At 42.0% G+C, this 20621-nt stretch overlaps 1 protein-coding gene across 2 annotated transcripts in view; it reads left to right on the top strand.

Annotated features, from left to right (window-relative positions):
• Positions 1–20621, top strand: part of LHFPL6 (LHFPL tetraspan subfamily member 6) — a 246915-nt gene that overhangs the window by 200551 nt on the left and 25743 nt on the right. For both annotated transcript variants that reach the window (XM_039236124.1, XM_039236125.1), the window contains exon 3: positions 14891–14989. In XM_039236124.1, coding sequence (XP_039092055.1) covers positions 14891–14989 — 99 coding nt within the window. The remainder of the gene's footprint in view (positions 1–14890; positions 14990–20621) is intronic.

Genomic DNA, 20621 nt, shown 5'->3' on the forward strand with positions numbered 1-20621 from the left:
TCGCACAAAGCAATGCATCCTGGTGGCGGTGCGCTTTGTTTCCATAGAGCCACTGTTGTGGAAATAGTTACAGATGCTCAGAGTATTGCCTTCCCCTTCTCTTTCTGCCTTATTTCATAAGAGGGGATCTACTTTTAAATGCCCTGCACTGTGCTGGGACATTTTATCTCATGCTCTGGTAACTTTTATAAAGAGGCACCATCTTATCGATGAAACTCTTGGGGTTCAGGTTTAAGAGACTTACTCAGCCAGTGACTAGTAAGTAGAAGATGTAATATCCGAATACAGGTCTCACTCCAAAGCCTTTGTCCCTAACAGTTTACCACCTGAATATTTATCTGACAGTAGTAACCACAGTTTGCCAACATGAAAGTGACCAGAGTCTGGTTTGACATTAACACTGCATTTTCAAAGCAGAAACAAGATAGGTTACCATTGCAGTGCAAGTTTATGTACAGATGAGTTCTTTGTTGTTGGTTGGTGGACAGAATATTGTTGGGGTCTAGTCCATTGCTCTCAAGACACTTTCATGTTGAAATATGAGGATTACGTTCTTGCTTTTTTTCTCCAGTGGAGGGAATCAGGCGTGATTCAGTTTGTACAAAACAGCAGTGATCCTTTGGAGAAAATGTGTCTGCTGAAAACTCTGAGCTCAGTGGCTGGCTGGAATGAGCCGGACTTCTTGTGTTGTTGTCATTCTGGGCTTTGTGAAATGTCCTGTAAAGTTCTGATAGGTATTTCTGGGTCAAACCGGTGAAGCAAGCCAGTCCTGTTTTAGGTCGTAGGGTGGTTATTTGAGAAATGTGAAAAGCTGAGAGGTATCAATTGCTCTAGATTTGTATATAAATTAATTCCAGGTTGACGGATCCTAATGTAGTAGCAGCAGGTCATAAGGATGTAGCGTTGTGTCGGCTATGGCTTTTGAGTCAAACTTTAGTGTCTGCCTCCTAGCTCTGCGCAGGCCATGGGCCAAGGGAAGTAAATGGCGAGAGTATGAATAATGAAAGATCCGCCATATGTTTCAGTGCTTGAAAGCTCTGGTGGCACGCCTCTCCTCCCTACCCCACCCCCCAAAACAGATGGATCAATGGATCAGTAGAAGGATAGAAAAATGGGTAGATAGGTAAGAGAGCACACTTTAAGACCTCTTAATCATGGAATCTGGATTGTGGGTGTATGAGTATTCACTGAACAATTTTTCCAACTTCTCTTAAGTCTGATCATTTCCATAATAGTGTTGGAGGAGAAAGAAAGAATAGAATTATTCTTAGTTAGAGAGATGCAGTTGGTTTCAGAAAATATATTTGCTATAACAGCGTGAGCAAGCAGTGAGGCAAAAACCCTCTGCTTTAGATTAAATAGTGTTTTTATTTGTTTGATGAGCACCTATAGCTGCCAGGGAAGCATCTGAAATTGGAAGCTACCATAGAATGAACTGTTTGCAATTCTCAGGCAGCAGGTCCAGTGGTACAACATCATTACTAATATTGATATATAACTACCATTTCCTGAGCTCTTATCTAATGCCAGACACTGAACTGGCCACTTTTATTAAGCCATTTACTTCTTAAGTAATCTCTATGCCCAATGCAGAGCTCGAACTTACAACCCTGAGATCAAGAGTCACGTGCTCTACCGGCTGAGCCAGCCACGAGCCCCTTAAGCCACTTATTTCCAATAAAAAATGCCAGAGATATGGGTACCATTAGGTCTGTTACCCAGATGAAAATCTGAGCTCAGAATTCAAAAGCTTACTGCTGAAGGTCACATATCACATAGGTGGTATCAGGATTTGCACCTGACATGATAGACATCAAAGCCTGCGCTATTTCCTCTTGACCCTCAGTGTCCACAGTGTGGGCCTATACGGCCATGTCTGTCTTACCAGAAGTTGCTCAGAATCACAGGACGTCTGGCCCAGAGCTAGAGAACCAGAATCTACATTTTTAACAAGCCATCAGCTGTTTCGGCTGCAGGTCAGTCTGAGAAGCACTGTTCTGAGACACACTGCTCTGGAAATGGGGGACCGTGTCTTTATTCCGCTCGTGAAGCTGTAACACCGCGAAACACGAGAGGCAGTGAAAATTTGCATTTTTGTCTGTTTGTTTCAGAGCTGTAGCTGCAGCACTGAGCATTATTAGCTCCTTTCCTAGCAATGTCGGAGTGAAGACTGTGAACCAAAGCATAGACACAGGAGTCAGGTACCCCGAGTTTGCAACCCGAGTTTGTGGCCCTGCCTCAGGTTGTCTCCTTGATGCAGCTCGGACCTCCCCCGCTGTCTGTGACTCCATTTTCCTTCATCTACCAGGTGGGGACACCGGTTCTGGCTCTACCTTCCTCACAGAATGGCCAAAAGTGCCTTTCAAAGTCAAATGCAACAAAAACCGAAACAAAATGGAACAGATGAAAATATTATTAGCCTTGCAGTGGCGTATGGATTCTTTGCCTGAAGGTGAGGGTCATCGGGCCATGGCTGTTTTATTTGTTCCTGCGGAGGTTTCCGTGGCTGAGAGGACTTCTGGGGCAAGTGATCATTCCTCACCAGGCCAGCGTGTCCTTGCTGGAACCCTCCCTGCGCTCCACCCCAGAAGAGGACCTTCCATGACAACAGAGGACTCGATTGCAGGCGATGGTGTACAAACACACATTGGCTTAAACCAAATTCCCCAGCCTCCTCCACATGCTGCAAGAATTGAAAGCCTAACAGCTGAGACCATTCATTGGACTCTTCCCATGAGCTACCGTGCCCACCTCTTTGTATCCACTCTCTCATTTAATCTTTGCAACAACTCCAAAGCATAGAGATTTTCCCAGTTTACAGATAAGGAAAACTGAGACCTAAAGACATGAAATAGTGGAACTGGATTTTCTTAACTCCTAGGGTTGAAAAGATGTTTGCTTTTAGTCTGGCGTAATTTACCAGGAAACTGTCACATAGACATGGCAAAATGTCTGAAGTTTCATTGTTTGAAATGACTTTTTTTTTTTCCTACCAATGATTGCCTGGGACTCTAGAAAGAGCAGAGATGACAAGTCACTCATGGCTGAAATTAGCTTGTGAAGTTTTTGCTCTGGATGAAAAAATAGGTATTCTGATGTATGCCTTTTGTGTCTTCTGATCCATGAACTGGAAGAGAGGAAATAATAATCCAGGAGCCATTTTGGAAAGCATTTTAAGGAAACCTAAAATACGTTCTCTACTGAAGGATGTTTTCAGCAAAGAAACAGCCTTCTTGTCATTTGTAAAAAGAGTTTTGATAGTTCAGAAATGATCATATTTCTATTTTGTATTTTAGCATTAAGATAGGGTATAGTCTTCCTTGGCTAACCTTCTGATGGTGAGGAGTGTAGTTTTTTTCTTTATGCCTCAGTGGCCCTTTGTGGACAGAGTGCTTTGGGTGCTTGAGCTCGCATCCAGCTTCTGCCTCACTGGCGCTCAGGGAAGGGAGAATCTTTAGGGCTCTCAAAACCCCTTGCCTTCAGTTACAGGCAATAGGAGAGTCAATCCTGGAGAAATGATGACTTGCAACCCCTCTTGATCTTCTGCCCCATTCTTCCTTTTCTGCTTACGTGCAGGGTTCACACATATGTGGAAATTGGAAGGTGAGACCAGAGCTGAGACCCTGAACACTTGGGGATTTGGGACGCATTCGAAGGTGGAGTTTAGCAATATTGGCTTAGAGTTCAGACAGGCCTGGACGCAAGTCTCTGCCTGCATCTACCATTTAGTAGTTTTGTGAGCATGATTCTGCTTCTCTAAGCCTCAGTTTCCTCTTTTACTAAATGAAGGCAATGATATATTTTATATTATCTATTCTATAAGTATTATGTAATTATGCTATGGCTTTTATAAATACTAAATAAATAAATCACTGCTATTTAATATTTTACAAATACCATGAACCAGTGAGACAAATGTAAGTAAATATCTGGTAAAGTTTCTGGCTCTCCAGGAGATGTAATACTTATGAATACCTACAACAAGGTAGTAAGCCCCAAAGAAATGGTACAGAGTGCATCCCAGCAGGAGCTCACAGGAGGGGGTAAAGCCTGCAGCTCGCTGTTGGGGCAGCCAGGGCAGGCTGCATGTTGAGGCTTCTAGACCTTAACAGCTAGTGTTTTCATGGCAGAGCCTGAGCATAAAATAAAGAGTGAGAGTATTTCAGTCAAAGAGAAGGAATTCAGCTTTCAGAAGAGATAATTCAAGACATATTGAAAGAACTGAGAGTCCCCAGTGAGAAATGCCCTTTGGGACTGGTCAGAGCACCTGAGCCGCTTAATGAGACCACCTTGACGCGGCCCTGTACCAGCTGCACAGTTCAGTGCTGGCACAGCTTTCATTGATTTGAAACACAAGAAATACGGACCTGCAGGTGAAAAGTCTTACCTAGTAAAATATGATGTTGGTGAAATCCGACACGGCTGTAGCTGAACTCAGGTAGCAGATGGCAAGTGAGTGACCTTGGAGTGGCCTTATGTCCAAGCACTGGGATCATGATAGGTGGAAAAGAGCCCTGGACTAGGACCCAGGAGCCCAGGGATTGCCCTGGACAAGCCTCTGACATCCTCAATACCTGTTTCCACAAAGCACTTTGAAAGGGGGTGTGGTTTATAAGCCTGCCCAAGCCTCCTTCTTCTAGAATATCCAAGTGCAGTTGACCCTTGAATAACGCAGGTTTGAACTGATTGGGCCCATTTATACACGGACTTTTTTTCAGTAAATATAGTAAGTACTGTAAATGTATTTTCTCTTCCTTTTGATTTTCTTAATAATACTTTTCTCTAGCTTAGACTGTAAGAATACAGTTTGTAATCCATATGACATACAAGATTTGGATTAATCAACTTTATGTTATCGGTAAGGCTTCTGGTCAATGGTAGACTATTAGTGGTTAAGTTTTGGGGAAATCAAATGTTATAGACAGAGTTTAGACTACACAAGGGTTCAGTGCCCCTAACCTCTGCACTGTGCAAGGGTCAACTGTGTTTCCTCCTTACGGTGCTTTCAGGGCCTGAAGAATTATAATACTGCCCCTTGCTCTTATTTCCTCGCCACCAGTGGAGTTATTTTGTTGTTACATTTTGTAAAGGGACTGTTATCTACGGGTGAGAATGGACGAGTATTGTGTACATAAATTAGCATATGGAGACTTGGAAATGTGCCAACGTCATCCAAAGAGAAGTCCAGAAAACAGACGACAAGACCTAGCAGCTTACATGAGAAGAGTAAAGAACAATTTCCCTCTGTGCTTGCCACAGAAAGGAAGATAAAGGAACTGGAGGCTGGATAGAAGTATCCAAAAAAACATAAAAGATGAAATGATGGGAAACGTTGGCGAGACCACGGAAAGGGCAATAAGTGGAAAAAGTCACGGTATAAAAAAAAAAAATAAACTGTGGAGAAAGAATGGAGCAATAGTCATGGAAAAAAGTGAGATCACATAAAAACTTTCAGAAGCGCCTGGAAAAAATAAGCCTTTATGAGTCTAACATGAGGACTCTATTCTTACCACCTGTGGAGAGTAATTGGCATTGGCTGACTGGAGGTTTGTTTTGCCTTCTTGGCAGGAGCCGAATTGTTATGTTAATATTCCCCTGGCTAAGTGTTTAAGTACCGACTTTGAATAGAAAGAGTTTTGCAGAAGGAAAATTCCCAGCATCTGGTTCTTACTTACTTTGACCACTGAGCTCTTTACAAACTTCAGACTTCACACTTGAATTCTAAGAAATAATTAGTATCATGGCAGACATTTCCAGCAATGTGTGAAAATGAATAGGGTTTCCACTGGAGACTCTCCCAAAGGTGTTTTATGGGCAGGCAGAGTGAATGCAAGCTAAGAGTTAGGTACAAGAGTCCATTTTGGGATAAAGACAGATCTCTTTTATAAACCACAGCGTCGCTGCCCAGCTCCTGAGTGCCTCTTTGCATTTATCTGTACTGTCTCTTCTCCAGGAACAGCGGCTTCTCCTTAGAGGTCATTCCACCAACCTGGTTCTTTAACTATTAATCGTCTTGAACCGGGTGAGACCCCAACCCTAGGGAATTCAAGTTGGCATGGCCTAATAATCAATGCATTCTTCAACTGGCTTTTTTTTTTTTTTTTTTCATTTTAAGAATTACTGAGCCATTTCTTGAATTATTATTTTCATTCTCCTCAGGAAGCAACATCTCTCTAAATTTCCACGACCTCCTACCAACTGACCGTCTTCATGGTCTGTTGTCCCCCCATCGCTGATTTCAGCAAGGTGCCAGGTCCAAACTAAAGATTGAGCTAATTTACACGAATTTGTGATTTACCCATGACCCCTTAAAAGTTACAAAGCCTTCCGGATTGCAAAAATAAATTGCCGCTTAATTGCAACTGAGCCTATAGCTGCAAATGATCTCAGACCTCCTCTGGCCACCCCACCTCTGTTACCACCTTCCTCAGATTGTGGCCTTGCTCCACTGTGTCTTTCCTCACTTTCACTCCTACAGACACACATTTCCAAAAAATGTGATAATGTGACTATTTTTTCATGATTTCTTTGATGGCAGTGACAAAGGAATTTGGTTAAAATGGCATATAATTAAGCCCTTGAAGTTTATAAACCACTAGATTTATCATTCCAGTAAAGAAAATCCACGTAAAGTGTATAAAAGTTTGTGAGCCAGAGAATCTAATTGAGCCATTTGCTCCCCAGGAGTAAATTAGGCAACTAGAGCTATTAAAACCTATTAAGTCCCTCAGATATCATTTTGGGCGACCACCTCAAGTTCCAGAATATTCTCTGAGCCCCATTTCAGAAGACAGAATAACAACTAAGAGGTTTAAAATTTGGGGATTTTCGAACTACACTTTCATGAAACGTTGATTTCTCCAACATGGTCTGAGGTTTAACACGGCTAAAACTGAAGAATGGCAGATTTCTTCCATTAAAAAAGGTGTTCTCAGAAGCATGTCCGAGATCATAGTGGAGGAAGACCCTGAACTCACTTCCTCCCACAAGGACACAGAAGCTACACCTACATATGGAGCAGTTCCCCCTAAGGAACTGGAGGCTGATCAGGCAGCTTCTGCACAACAAATGTTCGGCCACATATAGAAGAGTAGGAGAGCCAGAGACACTGCAGTGACAGAAACCCTACGCCTGATTCCCTGACCTGCAGGAAGGAGGGATATCACTGGGGGGCCCACAAGCAGGCTTTTCCACCTAGAGGCACAGCAAAAACTAGTGTTTTAAAGGGCAACCAGACAGTAAGTGAAGGAGATCCATTTACTAACCTTATAGTTTCCACCAAACAGGTGAAGAACTGCTAGAACTCTCTCTGGGGTTGGAGGACCAGCGAGCATCATTTCTTATATCCCCTCCTTCACCTAACAGTGTGGGCAGAAGCAGGGTCCAGGCACTCGGGCTGTTCTGCTAGTCTGTCATGCAGTGGGCCCCTGGCTCATATCAGCCCCAGTCATTCCCCCAAGGTGGCACTGGTGTCACATGCCACAGGCCCTAGTCCCATTCCTGCCCCAGCCTCAGCCATCCAATCAAGGTGGTCCTTGTGCTCTCTCCAGCTCCAGCCCTCCTATACCGGGGACCCCACTGTCTCACCCAGGGGCCCCTCCCCAACCTGCCTTTGCCTACTGATCTGCAACCAGCTTGCCAAAGCCACAAGGCACATGCAGTCTACACAGGGGATGTTCCAACACAAGGCTACTCCTTCAAGACCTGGAGAGGTGGCCGTCCTGCCTGATTCATAGAAACAAATACAATACAGAAAGTCAAACAAAATGAGACAAAAGAATATGTGCCCAACAAAAGAACAAGATAAAACCCCAGAGTCAAACCTTCATGCAATGGAGGTAAGTAATTTACCTGATGAAGAGTTCAAAGTAACAGTCATAAAGACAGTCACCAAACTAGGGGAAAATAATGGAGGAAATCAATGAGAACTTCAACAAAGGGTTAAGAAATGTAAGAAAGGACCAGTCAGAGCTGAAGAATACAATAACTGAAATGACAAATACACTAGATACAATCATGGACAAATGAATGGATGCACAGTCTGGAAGACAGATGGTGGAAATCAATCAGAACATTAAAAAAAAAGGAAAGAAAGAAGGAGAAAAATAAAAAGAAAGAATAGTTTTTAAAACATGAGGATTGTTCAAGAGACCTCTAGGGCAAAATCAAGTGTACTAACATTTACACTATAGGGGCCTAGAAAGACAAGGAGAAAGGGTCAGCAAACATATTTGAAGAAATAATGGCTAAGAATTTCTGTAACCTGGGGAAGGAAACAGACATCCAGGTCCAGGAGACACAGAGAGTCCAAAATAAGATGAATCCAGAGAGATCCACACGAAGGCATTCAGAATTAAAGGTAAAGTAGTTTCCTAGACAAGCAAACACTAAAGAAGTTATCATCATTAAACCAGACATGGATAAATTCCTAGACACGCACAATTTTCCAAAATTATGAAGAAATAGAATATCTGAATAGACCTATTGCAAGTGATAAAATTGAATTAATAACTTAAGAATACTACAAAAAACAAAAGCTCAGGATCAAATACCTTCACAGGTAAATCTACCAAACATTTGAAGAAGAGTTAGTACCTATCCTTCTCCATTATTCCAAAAATATTTTAAGAGGAAGGAATGCTTCCAAATTCATTTTATGAGACCAGCATTACCCTGGTACTAAAACCAAACATTGATGCCACAAAAAAGGAGAATTATAAGCCAATATTCCCAATGAACGTAGATGCAGAAAGCTTCAGCAGATTATTAGCAAACTGTATTCCACAATACATTAAAAGGATTGTACACCACAATCAAGTGATTTATTCTAGGAATGCACAGCAGGTTTACATCTGCAAATCAATCAATGTTGTATGCCACATTAATGTGATATATCACATAACAAAACTCACAGGCACATGAAAGGATAAAGGTCATATGATCATCTCAATAGATGCAGAAAAAGCAGCTGACAAAATTAAACTTTCTTTTTTGATTAAAAACAAAATCTGTCAACAAAATGGGTATAGAAGGAACATACCTCAACATGATAAAGGGCATATATATGATAAACCCACAGCTAACATTGTACTCAATGGTGGAAGGCTGGAAGTTTTCTTCTGTCATCTGGAAGAAGACAAGGATGCCCACTCTCCTCACTTTTATTCAACATAGTGTTGAAAATCAGTCCATGCATATATGGTCAATTAATCTATGACAAATGTGGCAGGAACATAATGGGGAAAGGACAGTTTCTTCCATAAATGGTGCTGGGAAGACTGTAAGAGAATGAACTGTATCACTTTCTTACACCTTACATAAAAATCAACTCAAAATAGGGTGAAGACTTGAATGTAAGACCTGAAACCATAAAATTTGCAGAAGAAAGCACAGATGCGTCTTGACATTGGTCTTGGCAATATTTTTTTGGACTGGTCTCCTTAGGCAAAAGCAACAAAAAATAAAACAAATGTGATTTTATCAAACTAAAAAGCTTCTGCACAGCAAAGGAAACTATCAACAAAATGAAAAGACAGCCTGTGGCATTGGAGAAGATATTTGCAAATGATATATCCAATAAGAGGTTAAAATCCAAAGTTATATGAAGAACTTACACAACTTAATATAAAAATAAAAACAAAAGACCAGGGTTTCTGGCTGCCTTAGTTGGTACAGCATGCAACTCTAGATCTCAGGATCATGAGTTTGAGCCCCATGTTGGGCATGGAGCCTACTTAAAACAAAAACAAAAACAAACAACCCAGTTGAAAAATGGGCAGAGGACTTGAATAGACATTTTCCCAAAGAGCATATATAGATGACTCACAGGCACATGAAAAGATGTTCAAGTTCACTCATCTTCAGGGAACTGCAAACTAGAACCACATGATATATCACCTCATACCAGTCGGATTGGCAGTTATCAAAAGCACAAAATAACAAATGTTGGCAAGGATGTGGAGAAAACGGAACCCTTGTGCACTGTCGGTAGGAGTAAAAAATCAGTGCCGTCATTAATGGAAAACAGTATGGAAGTTCTCAAAAAATTAAAAGTAGAACTAGCATGCAATCTAACAATTCCATTGCTGGGTATTTATCTGAAGAAAATGAAAACCCTAATTCAAAAAGAGATATGTACCCCTGTGTTCACTGCAACACTATGTATAGTAGCCAAGATATAGAAACAACCTAAGTGTCCACTAATAGATGTATAGATAAAGAAGATGTGAGATATATAATGGAATATTGCTCAGCCATAAAAAAGAATGAGCTCTTGCCATTTACAACAATATGGACAGACCTAATGTTATTATGCTAAGTGAAGTCAGGGAAAGACAATATCATATGATTTTACTTATATGTGGAATCTAAAAAAAAAAAACAAAAACAAATGAACAAACAAAACAAACAGAACAGATTCACAGATCTAGGAAACAGATTGTTGATTACCAGAGAGGGAGGGAAAGGGGTTGGGAAAAAAAAATAGGTGGAGGAGATTAAGAGGTATAACCTTTTACTTATAAAATAAGTAAGTCATGAGGATGCAATTGTACAGCATAGAGAATATAGTCAATAATACTGTAATAACTGTATGATTATAGATGGTAACTAGACTTATCAGGAAGATCATTTCATAATGTATAAAAATATCAAATCACTGTTACGTACACCTGAAACTAGTAGGATGTTGTATTGGGTAATACTTCAGTGATGATGAAAAAGATGTTCTTACCTGTATGTTACATTGTCTCTAACTTGGCTTCACAATATAGTACCTCAGTATGGACAATAAAATGCTAGTTGGCTCCAATCAACACGCTAAGGGTAATTGGTTAACAGTTGGAGTATTCACTTCAGAAATTCACACTCCAGGAAAGATTAATTAGCATAAATTCCCTAACCAGAGACCACACCACAGAGGGTTAACATGAAGCCTTCTAATATCAGTCTATACTTCCTGAGGCTTATTAATCAGTATAAGCTGTAATAGAGAGAACTTGTTTTTAGAGAGAATTTTTTTAATGTGTTTTTTTTATTTATTTCTGAGAGAGAGAGAGAGAGAGAGACAGCATGAACAGGAGTGGGTCAAAGAGAGAGGGAGATACAGAATCTGAAATAGGCTTCAGGCTCTGAGCTAGTTGACACAGAGCCTGATGCAGGACTCGAGCCCACAAATTGTGAGATCATAACCGGAGCCAAAGTCAGACGCTTAACCGACTGAGCCACCCAGGCGCCCCTAGAGAGAATTTTTAATTGAGAAAATGAATTTTGTGCAAGTAATAGGGTAAGATAGAAAGATCTGTGCCAGCACGAGCTGGGCATATACCAGCCAGAGTCTGACCAATGAAAGAAACCACTGTAGGTATTTCGAGTAGAAAGGGATGCAGTCCAGGGATTTAAAGTTTCACAGACCTCTTAGGTTTGGGGAAGTGAAGGCCAGAGAAGAATTCAGGAAATCAGGAAGTACAGGGGTAGAAAGAAGCTATAATGGATGATCTGCCCTGAGTGGGTGATGTTGAGGAGGCTGCCTGACAGCCACTCCCCAAATCTTATGTCTATGGTCTACAAAAAGGCAGGTCTCTAGTTGCAGCCGCCAGTGGGGAACTGGTTTATTTTTCTCTTTTACCTTCTAAATCCCACACAAGCATTTCTCTTTGAGAGAACATGAACTAGAATTTCTGCCAGGAGAAGAGTTTTGAAATGTAGTTTCTTGATCTCCAGCCCTACCTAGAGAGGGAGAATCTAAAAGATCAGGGATGATTTTGATTAACAAGCAGGATTAGGGTTAGGGGATAAAGATCTCTCCAGCCCTGCGTCCTTTTGAGGTAGCCTTTTAGGTCTAGAATAGCCTTCTTCAATAGTATTTGCTGCAATTGTGAAAATAGTCTACCTTTGCCCTGTGTGGTGTGGTAGCCAACTGTGCCCTGTGGCTGTCAGGCACTTGAAATGTGGCCAGTTCAACTGAAGAAATGGTTTTTTTTAGTTTAATTTTAATAAACTTAAACTCACGACATGTGGTTCATGACTACTGCATTGAGCAGTACAGCTCGAAACTCTCTTTAGTCCAGGGCCCCCTCTCCCATTCCTTTAAATGAAAGATATTGCCTGATCTAAAGTGTCCCAAACCTGCTGGCTGAAGATTTGTTGTATTTACGGTGTGTTGAAGGTACTTGTTCGAATGACTGTGTGATGGGTTTGGGGAAGAGGGTTTCACTGAGCTTGCAGAATTGGTCATCTGACTGCTTTTTTGTGCCAGCTGACTAAGAAACATCACTGTATATTTGGCTGAATTTAATCTAGGACTTGCTTTCTCCAGAACATGCAACGAGCAGAAAGGTAGTGGGAGGCCACCGATGTTTACCTAAAACTGCAAGAACCAATTAGATTGATAGGTTTGCAACATACGTTTTTCTCTAGAAATGTTCCTCAGACCTTTATAATCTGCAGTATGTTTGCTGTTAGCACACCTTAGCGGATGACAAAACACACAAAAATTACGTAAATATTAATATTTAAAAACCCAGATAAGCTAGTCGCCATCCCCTGACACTTTTTTTTTAATGTTTATTTATTTATTTTGAGAGAGAGTGAGAGTGAGTGGGTGAGTGCAAGCAGGGGAGGGGCAGAGAGAGAGAGAGAACCTCACAAACTGTGAGATCATGAGCCAAAATCAGAGTCAGATGTCTAACCTACTGAGCCACCCAGGTGCTCCAAAGGCTACCGGTTTTAATGTGAGCTATGCCCATGGTATTTTTTTAAATCATGCACATTACATACATTTCTACGTATGAAATTGTTCTCAGTTTGTATGGTTGAATCTACGGCTCATAGTGTTTCACAAAGACAGCTCAATAGAACCTTGTCTGCCAAGCGTTCTACCGCTTAGAAAACCACACTCCAAATTGCTCCACATATAAAATCCTCTCTCTTCAGTTTCCCAAAGTGCCTGGCATCATGCAAATCAAAACAGGCACTTTCATGGATATGTGACACATTTCCCTGCCGTCTGCAAAGGACATTAGCCAGTGAGGCTTTTTATCATTTGTTTGCCTATCCGAAACAGAGAAAACTGATGATTTAAATGTTACAAGTTTTTCATTTGTTTTACATTTGAAAATTTTCTCTTTCTGCACTTGTCATCATTTAAAAAATTGCTCCCAAGTACTCAAAAAATAGTGTTCCTTATTAATTTAAGAAGTGAGTATCATGGAAATGATACCATGTTATTTATTAAACATTCATGGAACTCACTTCACACCAACTTTGGCCTCATTCATTATCTCTTCACCCGGTGGTGGGTAACACTCATTTCGAGTTGCCTTCAGAGCGACGCAAATGCTTTCTTAAGGAAACCAGTCACCAGGCATCTGCTTCGTCGGCAAAACCTCATACTGTTGCTTTCTGAGTTAGTTTTCAACCTCGACACAATTCATACTGATCTGACTGCATCGAAGGCATCCCGGAATTAGTGATATGCAGTTCCGATGATTCTTTGTAGGCCTTCCCTCGGATCGCAGGCCCTCAGCATGAAATGGCTGTTTTACTGTTGACCGAGGGACAGATTGTGAGGAGGGGCCCCAGGGTGGGAAATTTGTGTCAGTTCATGGGGGGTGTCTGTCCACACAGCTCAGCGTAGAGGTTGGGGAGGGCTTGGGAAGCAGCCCCTCCTTTGGTGACTGTCAACAGGCTGTGTGGATGGGTTATAACCGCTCGGGTCAGCTACCAGGAGCAGAAGAAGCAAAAGGGGAACAGAAAGGGACACAAATACAGAAACTCTTGCGAGGCATTTGGGGCCCCGTCATTCCACCTCTGTGTTACCACGTGAGTGGATTTTCTCATCTAAGGGGCTCCCTCCCTCATGCCTCATCTGGGACAGGGCTGGTGTTCTCACCACTCAGACCATCTACGTGGTGGTCCTCCTGGCTCAGCACACTTGTGGGACTCACGGACGATGACAGTCCTCGCTGACTGGTGTGACAGGATGGCGCTTTCAGATCAGCCCTCCGATTCCGGTGGTGACTGCTTAAGTCCCGTCCAGCTTCTGGTGAAAGCGTTTTGCCTTTGAAGCAAAACTGCAGACGCACCAACCACAGCTGTCAGCTCAGAGTGCCCGGCCCTGGTAACTTCATTACATTAAAAGAAAACCGCCACCTTCTTCAGTGTAATCGTCAAAACGTTTGGTTTTAGCTGCAAGGAGGACTTAGATTATTATATACATATCTGTCTTCTAGATTATTTCTGAGACAGATGAGCGGTCCCTGATTCTCAACTTTTCAACGGAGTTCTAACAGCGTACAGTTAATAGGTCCAATCGACGTGCCGACGCAGTTCATGAGAATCTCTATGCTCTCTCTGCCCCTAGGCAAAATTGGATGGTGCTGACACATTCTATTTGGATTCTTAAATTGGAAAAAAAAGAAAAAGAAAAAGAAAAAAAACCCTAATGTATGATGAAGTATAACCTATCAGGCACTTTTGCTTGCTCTTGACTTACTTGTTTACATGGATGGATGGTGGAATTCGTGGGATTTTTACAAGAGTGATTTTAAAAAGCTTCTGAAATGTATTTCTTAAACAGGATTTGCAAGGCTTTTAATGCTTTAAAAGGCAAAGTTGGAATCAAACTGAGCTATTAGGGTTTTGTTGTTGTTGTTTTGTTTTTTGGGTTTTTGGGAGGTTCCCCCCCTTTTAAGCAGACTTGACTCAATTCCAGTACCTGGAATCAAACTGTCCTTAGATTGCTTTAAGGAGCAGTGGCTGGTGCTTTCCAAAAAGCAGACGCCATATTCTTTTGCTATGTTGCTAATATTGATTTTCCCTTCCGTGCTGCTGCCTTTTGCTAGAGATGCCGAGGAGTACGAGTAAAGCCCTCTTGGCCTATCTCTTTCAGGCTTGTTGATCGGTGCTGGCTGTGCCCTCTACCCCTTGGGCTGGGACAGTGAGGAAGTCCGGCAGACTTGTGGCTACGTTTCTGGCCAGTTTGACCTGGGTAAGTTTCCTTCATCGATGACGCTCCTTTTAGAAAAGAATCGTATCTGACCTTCCATAGAAGCAGAGACTGGAGGAGAGATAAGGGAGAAAGCCATACCCTGTACTACAGCTAGTAGTCGTGTGTAACAATACACATATGTGCACTTTTCCAATTTTTTAGTGAAATTATTGCCAATCTACCGTTTGCCTGAACTGTGGGAAGTATTGTGGATACCAACCTAAGAAATAACCCCTGCTCTGAAGAGTTTATATGCATTGATCAGTTCACTCAGAATCATGTATTAATTACTTATTGCATGTGCTAAAAAGAACTCTGTGGAATTTACAGTCTGCCTAAGAAGAGGAGGCAGACAAAATCACTAAGGGCTAAGAAATCCAAAGTTATCGCACTCCAGAGGAATGGACAGCTTTGTGGAAGTGCTGGGTCTTGAACACAGTGGTGCAGGCGGGTTGTCTGGCAGTCGACAGAAGATGTTGCAAGCCAGGAATACAGCATAAGAAGGGCATCGGGGAGGAATGAGAACAGTCCATCAGGAGACCTCAGAGATAGGAGAAGCAGGGAGAGATGTGGCTGAGTAGTTGGAAAGTCACACACTGCTGAAGGGCACCTCATGACTTTGTTTTCTCTGTACTAATCAGGAAATTTCAGATATTTTCACAGGTATTAGCTGTAGTGTGTTCTACTTAGCAATCCATTAAAAAGGTTGCATTGTACTGTATGGTTTGCATCATTTTAACTTGTACTGATTGGATTATGTTTCCCCTGGTTGATAAACCTAACTTTTGCTCCAGCACTTCCTTATTTCTTTCTAGTTAGGCATTATGTCTATTCCAGCTTCTATTATTTTAAGGCATATTGTAATGTAATGAAAGACCTACTGAAAGTGAGTCTTTTCTTTATTGAATTATTTTCTGAGGATGTTTTTCTGGAATCAGTGTCCCTACATCAAAGATTATTGCCAAATCATAGCAAATATGCTTTCCCCCAATATAAGGATAGATACAGTTTTTGATGAGGAGTTCATAGTGAGGTACTAACTTAAACATTTGCTTCTCACATTAAACATTCTGCTCTAAGAATAAATATTTGAGGGAGTTGGTCTAATGCCACTATTATGATTATATCCCATATCGTGATTTGAAAATTGTATGGTAGGGGCGCCTGGGTGGCTCAGTTGGTTGAGTGTCTGGCTTCGGCTCAGGTCATGATCTCATAGTTCGTGCGTTCGAGCCCCGCGTTGGGCTCTGTGCTGACAGCTAGCTCAGAGCCTGGAGCCTGTCCTTGGATTCTGTGTCTCCCTCTCTCTGACCCTCCCCTGGTCATGCCGTCTCTCTCTCTCTCTCTCTCTCTCTCTCTCTCTCTCTCTCTCTCAAAAATAAAACATTAAAAACAAAATTGTATGATAGAACTTCTGTGAAAAAAATTTCTTTCAGATACTGAGGAAAAGGGACCAATGTGATACCATATCAAGGTTCTGTGGATTTGAAAATAAAGCATGATTTGTTTGACTCATTGCTCATTGGATGACAAACACCCCGCTTCCCTCAAAATAATACTAGTTTATTTGCTGGGAAAGTTGGTACATTAAATACTACTAATTTGCATGGATAAAAAGTAGGGAATTTCTGACCACCCCTTCTTTCCTCTTTAATAAGGCTTTCCAAAGTCTGGATTGGTTTGTGATTGTCATAAATGCAAAGGAAAATGCTGGCATAAAGTTGAGCGTCAGCTTGGTTTTTGTTTTCTGCCTTTTTTTTTTTTTTTGGAAAGCAGACTGTGTCCAGGGGAGATAGTTTAATACAGTGTTTGGCATTCTTCTTTCTCTGGTGTTTGGGGCATTCATGGCCATTTCTCATACGCCTCCACTTGATTGGGATACTGTTCATGCTGATCTCTTGCTGTTGTATGTTGCTGTATTAATTAGCAGGTTCTGATGAAACCCATATCCTGTTTTTGCAATTTTCATTACTGCATCTTGGTAGTTTGTATCTTCCCAGCTTTGTGAATTATACATTTGAATGTCAAACATAAAAAAACTTGCCTCTTTACTAGTGGTAGTAATTTCTTATGTTATTAAACTCACTGAAGCCATTTGACCAATTTAAAAACTCTGGTGTGGTTTTAATTTTTGCCATGCCAATTTTTTTTTTAAATTTATCTTAGTTGGATGATGAGGGAAAAATGGAAACTGACATCTTTTACAGGCAAAATGAGTGCTAGGTCCTACTAAACTGCCTCTGCGTTCTATCTTTAAAAACTTGCTACTGTCTCCTTGCACGCTGATGGAGACTGAACTTCAGCGAAGGAGTGAGGTCATGGATTATGGTGCTGCCTTGGGAGAGCCTCAGACTGCAGCTGGGAGCCACAGCATGCATGGGGGAGGGGGGGGCTTGGCAGTGAGGATGGCCCTGGGGCCCGTGTTGTTAATGGTGTGCATGCTGGTTGCCACAGCCACACTTGCCTCTACTACTTCTGAGAAGCCAAGCTCATTGCTGCTGCCTCTCAAAGGAGACTGTGTGGGCACATCTTCCCCCGAAGACTGGGAAATGTTAATGTTGTTGAGGTTCGTGTTCTCCTCATGGTGGGATGTGGGCTGCTCAATAAGCCGTCCCTTTCATTTTTATATGGAAGATGATTTAAGGAGTGCGTTCATTCACTTCTCCAGCCAACAAATATAATGAAGTGCTCACTGCGTGCCAGGCCCTGTGCTAAGTGTTGGGGATACGACATCAGCAAGGCATTTTGAAAGACCCTATTCATTGCCCTCAGGGAACCAACATCTACCAGTAGAGCCAGATGTTCAAGAAGATAATATACACCATACGTGTGTTAGGGAGGAAGAGTGTCAGGCACCACAGTGGACACGGCGCTTGCCTTGCCAAGGTCACACCATTCTAGTTGGGGATTCTAAGCCAGAGGCTGGGGAACGTTTCTGGGAGGAGCCAGCTTGTGACTGTTTTCAGCGTTTGGAGCCGTCTGGTCTGTGCAGCGACCCTTCAGCTCTGCAGTTGTAGCACGAGAAACACACCCTGTACAAATGGGTGTGACTGTGTTCCCATAAAACGTTAGGTCCAAAAGCAGGTGTGAGGCTATGGTCTGAGGACCCCGATCTCAACCAAAGCATGCCCCCCTGACATTCCAGAAGCAGGTTCATTTCACGTAGGCTCACTCATTGGTTCCTTCAGCCTCCCAGACAGCTGGTCAGGACGGAGGGCACGGATTGCACTGAGCAGTCCCATTCAGTTAGCCTCGTGCGCCGTGCACATACTACCTTCTCCGTGTTGTGTCATGCCGTGGATTTGGTGACAAGCAATCTAACCTAATCCTGGTCAAATGGTGCTGTCGGGGGAGGGGATACGAAGGGCCTCGCAGGGAAAGAATGTGTAAACTGAGTCCAAACATGGAATTAGTAGTTCAGCAAGGAGCAGATTTCATAAAGACTCACATTTGTGATTTTAAGGTAATGTGGTAGGAGTCTAATAGAGTCTAAAAATCCCTTTTGCCTGGCTGCCTGGGTAGCTTTGTTGGTTAAGTGTCCAACTCTTGATTTCAGCTCAGGTCATGATACCAGGGTTCGTAGCCCCAAGTCAGACTCCTTGGGATTTCTCTCTCTCTCTTTCTCTGCCTCTCTCTCTCTCTCTCTCTGTCTCTCTCAAAAATAAATAAATAAACATTGAAGAAAAGAAAATGTCTTTTTTCCTTAGCAATGATATTTGGAGACAATTTCTGTGTGTGCCTTGAAAACAATTTCATAAGACTATTGATTATTTCTCAAGAATTATGTGCAAAGCTTTGGAGCAGTTTCATAAAAATACCCTCTATTGCAAATCAGAGATTGTTCTGTTTACCTTTGGATCATTCTTTTTTATGAAGAAGCAAGGAGGATGTTTGAATACACTTATTTTCAAAACAAGGAAACCAGAGTACATGCAGGCTGCATAATGAATTTCTGAATTATGCAGCTAAAATTGTACAGCTTGCCTTGATGGTAGCTTTCACCCTTTAGCATTAGAATCAGAGGTTGACTTGTTTCTTTCATTTGTGTTTTATTTATTTTTTATTTAAAAAAATTGTTTTAAGTGTTTGTTTATTTTTGAGAGAGAGAGAGAGAGAGCACGCAACCAGGGGAAGGGCAGAGAAACAGGGAAACACAGAATCCGAAGCAGGCTCCAGGCTCTGAGCTGTCAGCACAGAGCCTGATGCTGAGCTTGAACTCACAAACCATGAGATCATGACCTGAGCTGAAGTTGGACATGCCATGGACTGAGCCACCCAGGTGACCCTCTCATTTGTGTTTTAAACAAGTTATCTCAGGTGATTCAGGTGCAAGGGACCAGCTGCCATACTTTGAAACAAAATTACCCCAATTTATAAAAACAATTATTTTTTTTTTATTTTTATTGGGCACAGTTGACACACAGTGTTACATTCCTTCCACATGCACAGCACAGTGATTCAGCATCTCTGTATGTCACGCTGTGCTCACAAGTGTAGCTACTGTCTGCCCCTATATGACACTACTAGTCATTGACTATATTCCCTGTCCTGTGCCTTTCATCCCTGGCTCTTACTCATCCCATAACTGGAAGCCTGTATCTCCCACTCCCCTTTACCCATTTCGCCCATCCCCCTACCCCCTTCCCTCTGGCAACCTTCAGTTTGTCCTCTGTAGAGAAAGATAATTTGTTTTTTGTACTTTGCTAGAATTTAGTTGAATGTTCATTTTGTTTTATATAAATTAGGGGGCTTTAGCTTTAAGTTACAGAGAGCTGATTCTAGCCAGCTTACACCAAGAAGATATTTGCCATCTCTTATTATAGCAAGGCCAGAGCTAAGGTGAGCAGCAGACTTGACTGATCCAGGCGCTCAAAGATGTTGTCCAGGGCCCAGGTTTTTCCCGAACCAGAGACCTCTGCCACTTGCGGGTTCTTCTCTGCCCTTAGTCCCACTGTCTTCAGTTTGGCTTCACCTTGAGGCTAGTTCTCTTCTCATGCCCAATTGCACTCGGCACTTGCAGCTTGTTCGTGTCACGTAAGAGAGGGAGAGTGTCTCCCCAGTCCCAGTAATGGAATAAAAGTGTCTCTTCTCAGTCTGACTGGGCCAACTTGAATGAATCAGAGCTGTCAGGGGTTACCGTGTACAAAACGGCTTCTTGTGGCCGAGCTTAGATGTGTTCAGAGGTTTATAGAACCAGATTTTACTGAGAAGTAGTGGCATTTGTAAGTGGAAGATGAGGCTACGAACAGAAAAGGCATCTCCGTCTGTCTTTTTTGTTGTTGGCCTTGGTGCCCTGTTCTTCCATCATGAAGCACGTGGCTGCAGATTAAGGGTCAGTAACGGCTTATGCTGTGTAAGTGTTAACAATGGTGAATTTATGTGTTACTTTTTAAGAGAAAAAAGCAGTACAAGTGATAAGAATACTATGTAATGTAACACAGTATCTTCCCATAATAAAAATCCAGTAGATGTTTGCTGCTATTATTCATGTTATTTGTACAGGACCATTTTTACTTTTTTTATATATATATATTTTTATTTATTTCTAGGAGAGAGAGAGAGACAGTGTGAGCAGGGGAGGGTCAGAGAGAGAGGGAGCCACAGACTGAAACAGGCTCCAGGCTCTGAGCTG

This window comes from Hyaena hyaena, unplaced genomic scaffold, assembly GCF_003009895.1.
Source record: "Hyaena hyaena isolate Hyena2069 unplaced genomic scaffold, ASM300989v1 scaffold_106, whole genome shotgun sequence".
In the NCBI taxonomy this organism is placed as follows: Eukaryota; Metazoa; Chordata; class Mammalia; order Carnivora; family Hyaenidae; genus Hyaena; species Hyaena hyaena.